The sequence below is a fragment of the Aptenodytes patagonicus genome, unplaced genomic scaffold (assembly GCF_965638725.1).
Source record: "Aptenodytes patagonicus unplaced genomic scaffold, bAptPat1.pri.cur scaffold_77, whole genome shotgun sequence".
In the NCBI taxonomy this organism is placed as follows: Eukaryota; Metazoa; Chordata; class Aves; order Sphenisciformes; family Spheniscidae; genus Aptenodytes; species Aptenodytes patagonicus.
The window spans coordinates 336,460-348,818 of record NW_027472026.1 but is presented as its reverse complement, the minus strand read 5'-3'; the positions used below and the strand labels follow the sequence as shown (position 1 = coordinate 348,818).

The 12,359-nt window shown below is 47.4% G+C and overlaps 1 protein-coding gene across 24 annotated transcripts in view; it reads right to left on the bottom strand.

Moving 5' to 3' along the window:
- The window catches only part of SCRIB (scribble planar cell polarity protein), a 127,289-nt gene that overhangs the window by 59,040 nt on the left and 55,890 nt on the right, over positions 1-12,359 (bottom strand). For 23 of the 24 annotated variants that reach the window (XM_076363669.1, XM_076363647.1, XM_076363655.1 and 20 more), the window contains 6 exons: positions 10,390-10,479; positions 9,747-9,824; positions 7,327-7,641; positions 6,757-6,837; positions 500-757; positions 140-250 (listed from right to left, as the gene is read on the bottom strand). In XM_076363669.1, coding sequence (XP_076219784.1) covers positions 140-250; positions 500-757; positions 6,757-6,837; positions 7,327-7,641; positions 9,747-9,824; positions 10,390-10,479 — 933 coding nt within the window. The remainder of the gene's footprint in view (positions 1-139; positions 251-499; positions 758-6,756; positions 6,838-7,326; positions 7,642-9,746; positions 9,825-10,389; positions 10,480-12,359) is intronic. The other variant, XM_076363662.1, reaches the window with a different exon arrangement.

Here is a 12,359-nt window from a genome sequence, read left to right as displayed (position 1 = left end):
ATCCCTCCCCCATCCCTTTTTTTTTTTTTAAATCTATACTGTACTTCTCAAGACTCTTGCATCAAAATCCTTCATCTTAACCCCAATAATTAAACAGCTCAGGAATGTCCGCTGCTAGGCTGCTCACACAGGACTCTACCTTTGAAATGAAGACACCTGGTTCATGAATCCCAAATGGATGGCTTGAATGGTCACTGCCTCCTACAATGCTGAGTCCCAGGGGACCACCTGCTTTTACAAGGTGAATTTCCTTGAGGGAACAAGAAGCAGAGTCAAAGGGAATAAGGGATACCACATAAGGACCACAGACACTGAAAAACATGGAGTCAGGGATGTTTTGCATGAGTGAGCACAAGGTAAGCACCCACAGGACAACGGGGTTCCCCATTACTTCTCAACGCCCTAATAACAGAGTGGGCCAGCCCTCATCAGACTACCAATTTTCCAAATGAAAAATACCCAAGATTACACTATCCCATATTCCAACAGACAGACTCACCTCAATGGGATATTGATCCTCCAGGCCTTTAGACAGATGGTTCCTTTGCAGCGAAGGCGCCTCCTCCGGTGGGCTCTCCCCATGGCTGGGAGGCGGTGGTGGGGAGTGCATGCGCACTCGTGGCACGCCTGGTGAGTCTCCCTCGCTGAGCTGCTCTGCACCCTCTCTCTCTACCAGCAGCACGATGGTGGGGGAGGATGCAGTAAGCAGCGCTACTGCCTGATCATGCCTGGCTTCTGTCATGTCTACCCCATTGATCTAGAACAACCCGCAAACTCAGTGTCAGACCATCACCTGAGTACACCCTGTCATTTTAAGCACTTAGCCAAGCACCCTACAGGACCCCATTCTGCTGGAACATTGCCCCTTCTGAAAAGCCTGTTCCCCAAAGCACTTTGTAACTTACCCCACTCCTTCCTATCTGGCAAAGGGACACAGACACCTGCTCATTCCCACCTGACCACAATCCTCTTTCTAGATAGCTTACCAGCCCCTTTCCTATCTTCCCTGTACACACTCCAGCATCAGTGATGCTCCAGGGGACCATGAAGACCAAGTACGATGCTCTACCTCCTGGAGCACTACAAACCTAGCTATTGCCTGGACTATGCTGTGGCTCACTCATAACCAGGAGAATACCCATCACTCCTCCTTGGCTTTACATTCCAGCTTTCCTACTGGGTCATGACAAAAGAAGCCCAAGAGGTTGCTTTAAAGGAATGGACCCAAAGATCTCAATATGGGAAGAAGACAAAACAGTGATTCCCAGAAGTGATGCCACAGCACACTAGTGTGCCACAGCATCAGCTGCCTTTGCACTAGGCCATTTGCCTTTATCAATCACTCTCAAAGCCCAGACACAGGCACTGAAGAGCACGATCTGATGTGTGACAGGACTTGTCACTGGCCACTGGCCTGCTGTCTGCCCGTGCTGGGCAAGGTCATGGCAGTCTGGGGAAGATGTCAGTTTTAAGCCACAAAAAGTGTACCCCAGGTATAAAAAGACTTGGAAGCACTGAGAAAGAGACTCTGCTAGTCCACAGTGACTGACTGGCTGACACAAAAGGAAAACTAGAATTCTTTTGGACAAGAAAATATTATCCAATATGCTATGCCAAATAATTTCAAGAATACAACTACAGTCGTCTTGTGATATCAGTGAAAGATATAATGCTTCAGACAAAGAGGTACTTCCAGTACGTACAAGGAAGCAGCAATGTCATTCATACAAAGCATTGAAGAAAACTCATCTGAAAAACTATATACTATTCTCATCCTTCACACAGAAAAAAATTATCTAACATAAGTTAACAAGACATGCAGAGAAAAATTGCTACGAAAGGCAGGGGAACAGAGAGCCTTACCTACAAAACTAAGATTTAAAACAGCTTGCCTAGAAACTCAAAGGACCAGAAAGGATGCAACTGTTCTCCATAAATATATGAGGGACAGAATACTGAGAGGAGAGCTAAGCTAGAAAAACGCTGCCAAAAGGATGAAACTCGTCATGAAAAAGTTGAATTAAAAGGTTTCTAGTCCTTAGGTTCTGGAAAAGCTTTCCAGAATGAACAATGAGGACACAAAAATAACAGCTGTTAAGATGGAGTCTGATCAGCTTATGAAATAATAACGTGACTTTGTAACAGCCACAGCAACTGGATGTTGTAGCCCGATACCTCATTGTCTGATTCCTAGAAATATTATAGTTACTCCCCAGCTCCTTCCAAGAAAGCAGTTTCTGGACAAAGCTGACTGCACACAGTCTGACAAGGCTTTGTCCAGAACCTCCATAAACACCACCACCACCCCCCTCACCCGACCTGCCCCATCCCATCCACAGTCAAGCATGCTACTCCCCTTACGACATGGAAGAAGACAGGCAAGACAGCCCTGTGCTGTGTTGGACAAAAACAGGCAACTCTCAGCCCCACAGCATCTCCTCTACTCAGAGGATCATCCCCAAAGGGATACCTTTGGCACCAACCATAGAGGACAAACAGAAGGATGTGAAGGCATGCCAGCCTGCACATGCATTCAGGAAGAGGAAGAATGTAAAGGTACCTGGGTAATGGCTGCTGAGCATAAGAGACAAGGCAATAAGCAGGAAAGATAATGAATTAAACACACAGGTGCACAAACCTTAATGAAATGCAGATAACAGAGACAAGACTCAAGACACTCATGGATGGATCATTAAAGGAATCACTCAAATGGTAACATTAAAAAAGTGCGACCAAAAGCTTGGTAATCAATATGCAGAGGAAATCAAGATTATCATGGGTTATCAGAACAACTCTCACAGGAAAGAGTAAACTTGCTATAGGAAGTTTTAAGGGGGACTGTGGGAATGTGCAAAACTTATTATGGGATGTTTAGCAGAAGGATCACAGGTGGGAAAGGGGAGTGGCCAAGGAGGAGAGGGGAGGAACAAGCATGGGAAAATGGAGAGGGTGGAGAATAAAAGAGGCTGATCACACGCAAGCAGGCTGCTGGTCAGTATGCTTGCCTGGCCAAGCCCTGTCCCTGATCACCATAGTCTGCTCTATGTTTTTATCAAACTCTGTTTGTATTTACTGTGCGAGTTTGCTCTCTACTCTGGGTCTGCGCGTAAGATCTACTAGTAAAATTCAGGTTGGACTAGCCAGCAAGTAGGAATCCAAAATGTGGAAAGACCGAACAGCTGGCCCAGAAACTGGATAAAAGGCTCAGGGTCTGACCAAAGAGCCCTGAAGAACTTGGCGCTTGGGCCAGAGACTGAAGAGACCTGCAAACATAAATATTTATGTGAGCTGAGTGAGGGAGTACATATGCATGTTCCACGAGCAAACCTTAAACCTGATTAGCCAGAGGGTAGGAACAGGGTTAAGTTGTCTGTGATGTTCATGCCCTATGAGGACTGTTTGTGTTTATGTGTGCGCCTGCAAAGATACTGCCCCCCCTTTTTGTCTGTGTAAATCTGTGGCCAGCCATGCCTGCAGTGTATTTCATCTTTGGAATCTGCACTTAGCCTTCCTGATGGCTGGACCTGGGAATGGGGTAAAGCGGCAGCCTTGTGTCCAGTGGACTGGGAAGGGAGGATCCCCTTGGGTCCTCCCGTCTGCCAGATACACCAATTTTTAACAAAGATGACATGCAGAAGAGACTTGGCCCTTAGGTTCTTATCACCAGATCAAGGCCCAACATACTCCACAGACAGACCTGCTGTAGCAGCATGCACTCTTGACTTCACACATTCCCCTCTGTTATTTTTCTGCTACTGACAAGAAGATGAGAATGGTCAGACTTGGTCAGACCAAAAGTACACAGTGGTACTCCCCCAGACTACTGAACAGGAACACAGGAACTCCCTGAGCCGGAGGTATATCATATATAACAGCCCTTGATAGCATTTTACTCATTAACCTCTCCATTACCTGGCAATCATGATGCCTTCCCAGCTTTTGGACAGCTAGTTTTCAGTGGCCTTTATTGCCGTCTCTGCTTAGCAAGAGAACAAGGCCAACCAGTGCAGTTCGGCTATCTAAGTGCCCAGAGGAAGGAAAAGAGTGTCATCTGTCCTTTTCCAGCTCCACACGTTTTTCTGTGTGCCAGGGAGTTATATTATTCTGGCAAATTTCTTAGCGATCAGACTGCTCTCATTAGGACCCCCATGTGTCACCTGGTGCTACTACTGTCCTAAATCTCCCCCAGAATCAGTTTTCTTCAGTCTACTGCCGGTCCTATCCCAAAAAACTAGCTGACCTTAGCCACTGCTCCCAATCCTGCACCCTCCCTGCTAGATTCCCATCCCACGATTCAAACTCTCCAACATTCCCCCCTTGCAGGTCCCTGCCCCATGTCTTCCACTACCAAAATGACTCTCAAGATACCTGTGATGACTTTCAAGACACACTAGAATATGGGGAAAGCTGGAGAGTTAGTAGTCAATCACTGGTGAGTTTTGTGGGGCGTTAACTTTGAAGAGAGATCTAGGCTGGGTTCTTCAATCCATGTACTCAAAGCTCCCTTAAGAAAGTAAAAGGAGCTATCCCAGTCCTTCCCCTGCAGAGAAGTCCAGGATGATTTAGAGCACAGGTGAAGAGTATGAAGCTGTGCTGTATTTCTTTTCCTAAGAAAACAAAAATTCTTTGGCAAAGTGAGAACTGAGGCATGACTAGGAGACTATGGCTTTGGAAATGGGCCTCTGCCTATTGGACCTGTGAAACCGCCTGTATCCTAACGAGGGCCTTCCTGCTTTCCCCGTGCAGATACAGGGGAATACATGCAACCTGCACTGCACATCCCAGGAATCATCACATCCTGAAAAGCCTTCCAATAAAAATGGGCAACCACTGCTTCAAAAGAGTTGTGGTAAACAAGAAATTTACACAATGCTATGTGGGCACTGCTTTGAAGTGAACAGACACTCTCTCAACATCCAGTATCACTGAGCCAGGGCAGCCCCACAGCTCTAACCTAGCACCAGATTTCGGAAGAGACCGAGCAAAACTCACACAGCTGCTTATGCATCTCTTACAGCAAGCAGATATTCTCGAGGACAAATATCACCAAGAAGATATGAGAGGCCTCAGGATGTAACACTACCACTACATGGATATCATACTTCGCAGTGAACCCCACAAGCAGGAAAGGCAGAATGGCAACTGCTGCCTGGAGGCATGGCTGCTGGAGAAGCGACAGTCAGACACTTGCTGGAAGGCACAGAAGTTATGCGAATAGTCCAGACTAGGTAAGTGTTCTCCTAGAAGATAATAATTTGTTCCCGCTTTCATCATAACTGAGCACAAGATTTGAGCTGCAGCTGATGCTCAGCACCAAACCTTTTATGACTACACACACTTCAGCACAGGTAACGTCCTTGAAAGCAGAGGACCATGCTCTCAAGCATGGACGTATTTCCTACCTATGCAATAACACCACACTCACCATTGCAGTGGGGTGTGTCAGAGGACTAATGACAGCAAGGCCTTCATCCACATTAAAATCTAACAAAAGCCCTGAGTTCTGCAAGCCCTGAGCTTATTGCAGTCTGAAGACACTGCAAGCTATTACTAGGAAATTAGATCTGCTTTTCCTACGAAGCTGCCCAGAGATATAAATAGAGCTGCTAATATGGGGTGGAGACAGGTTTGAGTTCTGACTCTATTCTGAGATCTTGTGTTTCCTTCTTGCCACAGGTAGAGGAAATCAACATCACATGATAGGCTGTGTACCTGCAATTACGCCTCTCAGTCATGCCTCTGTACCAGTGGAGCATCAAAAGATGAGCAAAACCAAAATAATTTAGGCTATCTGGCAACAATCAGGGTCAGGGCTTGATTTTGGGAGGAGGGGGGAGCACTAGCAAGGAGGGAGAGATGCTGTACCAGTTCAAGTCTCCTGCCAAGATACAAATGTCAGACCTGGGCCAGAGCTCCACTAAAATTTTGTGCAAATACAACACAGCCCCCAGCCTAGGGATAGAGCAGACAGAAGCCAGCACTGACAAGGCTGTATCAGTGTTTACTCACGCCAGCTATGTGGTAACACGTGCTCTTACCACAACAGCTGGATCAGAAACCCACCACCAGCACCAGGATGCAGGAGCTTTCACTCAGAGGCAGCATGCGAGCTTGGGAAGAGGGTCAGGAGACTCAGCAGACTCTCCCCGCAGGAGGGGGAGCAAGTGACACATTAGGCAGAGAGACTTGAGGTTAGAGGCAGCAGTGAGATCCATACTACTGGCACAAACAGGAAGGGAAACTGGGGCCGGAGTTTCAAATTAAAGCAGGGGGAAGCACTGCAGTATGCCCTGCCCAGCTCCACACCACCCTCAGGCAGCCTCCCTCCACTTCAGCCTATGCTGACTCCTGCCACCCTGCTCTCCACAGGGAGCCGGTCAGCTGTGCCCCAAAGGGCTTCCCTCCCCACACACTGTGCTGCGGCAGAGCCCTCCAAGGCTGTCCTACAAGGCTCTGGAGGGATACCAGGCTAGGGAAGTGCTGTCGTATCATCTCTCTCCAGTACAGCCCAGACTGCCACACGCCATTCCTGTGGGGAAGTGCTCACATGCAGCGCTTGGGGAAAGGGGAGGCATTAACTGCACCCACCACCAGCCACGGGCAGGGGTAGAACCACCAAGATTAAATGCTCTCCCAGAAGGCTCAGGAGCTGAAAAAAGGACCCCCAAAATCCAGCTTCAATGACAGAAAAACAGCCCCTGTATGAGGAAAGGCAGGGAGCTGAGTCAGACCCCTTCCCTGCACACCCATACTTACCGAGATGACCCGATCTCCTACGTGCAGGATCCCGTCCCGATGGGCTGCACCACCCTCTGCAATCCGTGAGATAAAGATCCCCTGAAACACAGTCAGAAGGGTCAGAGCAGCCTGTGCTTCCCCTCACCAGGGCTTGGCTTTCCAGAATTGTTCCTGGACACCAGGCAGGTCTCAGCCCTTTCTCCTTTGCAGACCCCTCCCCTGCCCTGGCACTTCCCATTTGTACCTCACTCCACACAAACCCTCTTCTGCTTCTAGAGCCACCTGCAAAACCTCCAGCTGCAGCAAAGCCTTCATGTGGCCGAGAGCCCAGAACATATGTCAAGAGGACAGCAGCAAGATTAAATGTCACTGGCAGGGATTGTGAGCCCCAGCCCCACCTCCTTCTGAACTTCTCTCCTTCCCCAGCTTAAGAGTAGATTCTGGCTCTCAGAGCCCGCCTGGCCCACCAGCCCAGGGCGATGCTGCACTGCTGCATACCCATGAGTGAGGAAGACCTTGTGCTGCTCCCACAAGTCGCGCCGAGACTTGGGGATCAAGCACCTTCCTTCCCAGGGAATCATTACTGACCGTGTCACCAGCCCGGTAGGGTGTGGAGCCTTTGCCACCAGCAATGCTGAAGCCCAGGCCCTTCTCATTGCGCATAAGGCAGGTGGAATATCTCTCTGTGGGAGGTGCTCCCTCAGGTCGCTCTGGGAAGCGTAGACCACCTCGCCTCTCACGAGGGCTGTAGTCATCCTCAGGGCGCAGCGGTGTGACAGTGATGGCATTCTCTGGCTCCACCATCCGCTCCCGCAGAACTGTCATGGAGACGGAGCTTCCTGATCCACGCAGAGCTTCCACTGCCACGTGATGCTCAGCGCAGTGCAGGGACACGCCATTCACCTGGGGACAGACAGAGCCAGGCACAACCCTTACCTCCGTGGTGAGTTCTTACAACAGCTGCACAGACAGCTCCAGCCTTAGCAACTGCTGCCCAATGGAAGCACAGCTCATCCCCTGCAGAGCTGGGTCAACACCTTGTTCCCACAGGGGTACTCAGACCTCACCTGCTGCCTGCAAGGGAGCTTCCCTGCACTCACACAGCACAGGAGGCTCCCACAACATGTGCTGCCTGTCCCAGGCCAGGGCAGCCCCTGCCAAGCACAGTAAAGGCCCTTTCAGAGGAATTCTCTCCCCACAGGGAGCTCCAACTTCCCTATCACCTGTATCACCCCTGCAAGCAACAAACTCCCAGACAGATGACCGCTCACCCAGAACTACCTCCCCTAACAAATCCCAGTACAACTCAGGTCGACACAACTTCTTGTTCACCTTCAGGAAGGACATCTACCTCCTCATACCCTGAAACACCCATTTTGTTCCCCCCCCATGCAAAACTAGTAAAGTACTTGCAGGGAGGACACCACGTTCTGCAGCTCTCAGGGAAGGAACCTCATTCCTTCCACCCTTACTTCCTTGATTTCAGAAAAAAAGTCCTACCACATCAGAAGACTGAGGAAATGCAAAGTGGGGGCCCATGAAGCTGAAGAATCTTCTTTTCATAGCAGCTACCTCATTTCATATTAACACACACTTACAGGAAAGATTATCTGGCACTCAGCCTGAAAACTAGGTGTTCAAATCTATTTCCTCCACTTCATGGCATTTAGGGTTTCTTCCCATCATGGCCTTCATTACTGAGCAACGCTCTGTATCCCTACTCCAGGGGTAAAGAGGTATTCCTTACAATTCATAACCAATGAGAACAGAACCCAAGTCTGATGTGCCTCACCCACATCTTACTTGTGGACATAACACAGTCTTTTAGAAGGAATACGACAGATCTCTGAGTTATGTTGTAAGGGTACATCCACTTTTACAGAAGGCATAGATGAATGGGCATCAAGGAAGTGAATCAGAAGTGAAAAAAAATAGTCTTTTCCCAAAGCTGTAACTGAAGAGGGATCTACTTTATATGAAATAGTAGGGTGCCATGAATTTAACTGTTGGGAAAGGGAATAATCATTCATCTCTCAAAATCTTCAAGATCTGACTCCCTTTTGGAAGAAATTCTGCAGCAAAATGCAGTATGATGCATGCAGCACAAGGATGCTCGGTGACACTTAAGGCCCTAAAACATACAAAAGACGAGGCTAGATCAAGTGCATGTCCCTTTTTGGACAACTTCATGGAATTATCAAGACAATCCTACGATAAATACAGAAGTGAACAAGGTAACTTCTGAAACTCCAGAATCAAATTTTTCTCATGAAGCAATACAAAAACTTCTACTTACAGAACCATATAGCACTTTATTTGACTTCTACCATGGTCAAAGCCAGGTAAGTGGTGAGAAAGACTGGAACATCTACTCAGGCAAATGTCCAGGTCTCCACTGCTAATATGCAGGCTGCAGTGAGTAGGAGTACATGAGATACCTAGAGACACCACACCAGATCGCACAAACACAGGCCACTTATTCCTCTGATCTCTGTCCAGCACTGTAGTGACAACTATTCCCTCTATAATGCAATCAATCCTTCCTCAAGTGCATCTCAATCCTGTATGATTAATCATGTTTTTAAATAATTTGAAGACAGGCAAGTACAGTATATGGCTGGCTCCCTGGTTAAGAAGTTATCTTACAAGGTCCACTTTTGCCCCATACAGGAAAGCAGATGTGTAGAGGCCAGCTGGTCAGCCTGTTGGGGACGTGGGCACACACTGCTGAGTATTTCTTCCCACCTGAGTTACACAACAGTTCAGAGTTGGGGGAGAATGAACGCAGGAGCAATTTCTGTCCTTATAAAGCAGCAAAAGATTAACAGTAATGTTAATTAAACAGCTAACTCTTTGAGCCAGGGGAATTTTGTTTTGCTCTTGCACAGCTCCTGATGCTTAATTTGGCCTACAAACTAGCGCGATGCAAACAAATACCAAACCATACTTCTCCCTCCACTTTCAAGTCATTAGAAGCATTTATTTCTTCACAGTAGCTAGGTTCTTACCTCCAGAAGCTTGTCCCCAACACGAACCCCTGCACGAGCTGCAGGACCCTCTTCTGACACGCGGGAAATAAAGATGCCCTGGAAACAAAACTACTTGTTAGAAGAGGTGGAGCCCATTCCTCAACCCTCTGAAGTGTAGAGAGACCACTCCACCCCGTTCAACTTAAGGGAAAGGGGAAATCCCTCACCAATCCCGTACCCTGGATATGGGGACAGGACAGCTGCATCACCCCATTCAGGAGTTAGTAGAAAGGGGAAAGAAATCCCATTGCAGGGCTACCCCACAGGTGACAAAGGGGAAAAGGGAATGACACTTTAATCCTTTTCCAGTGGGACAAGAACGTGACACAGCTGATGCCACCACATGTATGGAAGACAAACCCACACTCTTTGCCTTGTGAGTCCTATACATCAGGGCACAGATAGGAAAGAAACAGCTGTTCTCATTGCTGCTCTCTGCGGTCAGTAGCAGGAAGGTACAACAAGTTGTGCTCCAGAGGCAAGAGCCTGCTCAGCCCTGCCACCTTGCTCTGAAAGCCCGGCCCAGCCACAAAGCTGATACATACAGACATCCAACCTCCAGCTACAGAGAACTAGTCCCTGAAAGCAGGTGCTTCAATAATTATACAGACCAGGGTCTTACCTCATCATCACCCTTATAGGGGGTGGAGCCCTTGCCCCCTGCGATGCTGATGCCCAGCCCCCCTGTCTGCCGCACGATAGTCAGTGTCAACTGGAAGCAGAATGGACACAGGTTACAGGTCAGTGCAGACCAGGAGAATGCCCAAAACATCTTGAAGAGCAAGGGATGACTATTTAAAGAATAAGCACAAGAGCATAAACTTCATCTGCATGCATCTGCTCACATATTTGTGTAAGCTGTGATATCCATGCCTCAAATGCACCAAAGTCACAATACATTTAAACAAACAAATCTTTTTTCGCAGTTGAGTCCTGAACCATATCTCAAGAGCAAGTGTCAGTTTGCCTGTAATGAACACATCAGAATGAGATGTCCACCACAAAGTAAACTGAGCAGCACTGGGATGGGACTGGATAAAGAAACAGGGATAGTGTTCACATCACAGCCCAGCTCTACCACATGGCTCCCTTTGGGGTGTAATTCCATACAACTACTGGGAGATTAAGGGTCACCCCAACATAGTGTGCAATTACAAGAATGGCACCTCTTCCAGAATACCCTGGACAGATACTTGGCTTTGCTCTATTGATGGAAATCAATGCGTGATTCCAGAAAAGCCATCTGCTTTGTCCAGCTGGCTCCTTCCTCTTCTCTCCTCTGCACAGGCAGGCTCAGGATTGTAGCTGTGCAATCCAGAAGTCTCTTCTCCTTCCTATCTCCCACCTCTACATACCAAATTATGCCCACTTCCAATAGCAAAACTTTTGGTCAAACTTGAACTGAAATTGCTTATATTCAGGACACCAGCATAAACTCTTCACATTGCCCCAGTCATGAGAAGGAAGACAGGGAGCATGTGGTAGGATACAGGGAAAGGAATGGATAGGACTCTCTCAGGGATCTGTCAGGGCCAAGGAGCTGGTGAGGTTAAGTGACAGAAATGAACATAGACTCCTGGAGAGAACCAAATTTGCTGTCCTCCAGATGTCACTTCTCTGGAAACAAAGTCCAGAACGGAGAGCGGCTGCTGCAGAGGTGTCTAGCTTCAACATCAGGCCCACCTGGCCTAGGTCAGGCCACAGTGTGGGCAGCAAAAGAAGCAGGAGACTTGCTTTCCTTAACCCCTCCCTTCAAATCCTTCTTCACTTTCTACAATGACAGAAGCAACAGCCTGTGGGGCTTCACATTCTGTTAAGTTTCAAACAAAAACAAAACCGAAAAAACACCACAGGAAATGCAGAACTAAAATGAGGTTCCTTGTCATTTCCTTTGGTGCCCAGACAACAGCGTAGCACAAAGCTGCTGGGATCTTCACAAGGAAATCCCTGATTCTAGACAGACCACAAGTACATCGTCTCCGGTGCAAGACCTAGAGATTGAGTAAATTCAAGTACTGAAAGACAAGGATTATTCAGGTAAGACAGAGAAATGTGGTTGTCATGAGATAGCATTGCATGTCATTGATAGCACACTTTAAAACCAGTTATAGATTAGACTAACGCTTCTTGTGTGAAGAAGTCTATTAGGACCTAATGACAAATACCACTTTTTTTCTTCCAGTCTCACTGGATTTTAGTAATGCTCTAAAGACTTATATCTATATTCAACACAAAAACTCCTAAAGACGATGGAAAACTAGGTCTCCAGACAAGGACTAGAGAGTATTTTAATAACAGGATCCAGGTATTTCCAAGTAAGATAGCTGATGGTTTTGCTCAGTGCCTGAATCAATAGGACAGGATTGCTATTTTTGACAATAAACGAGGAATATGCAAATGTCACTGGTTACAGAAAGTCACTTTCAGTTGCACAGTAAGTTGATTGTGTAAACTAACTGAAAGATAAACAACAAAACCCATGCACTTCACAAATTCATAGAAACCAGACTGAAAATATGGGGAAATTTGCCAGAAAAGTCAACTGGACTGAAGGTTAAGAACCTTATGTCTATCAACATATATTGAAAAAGC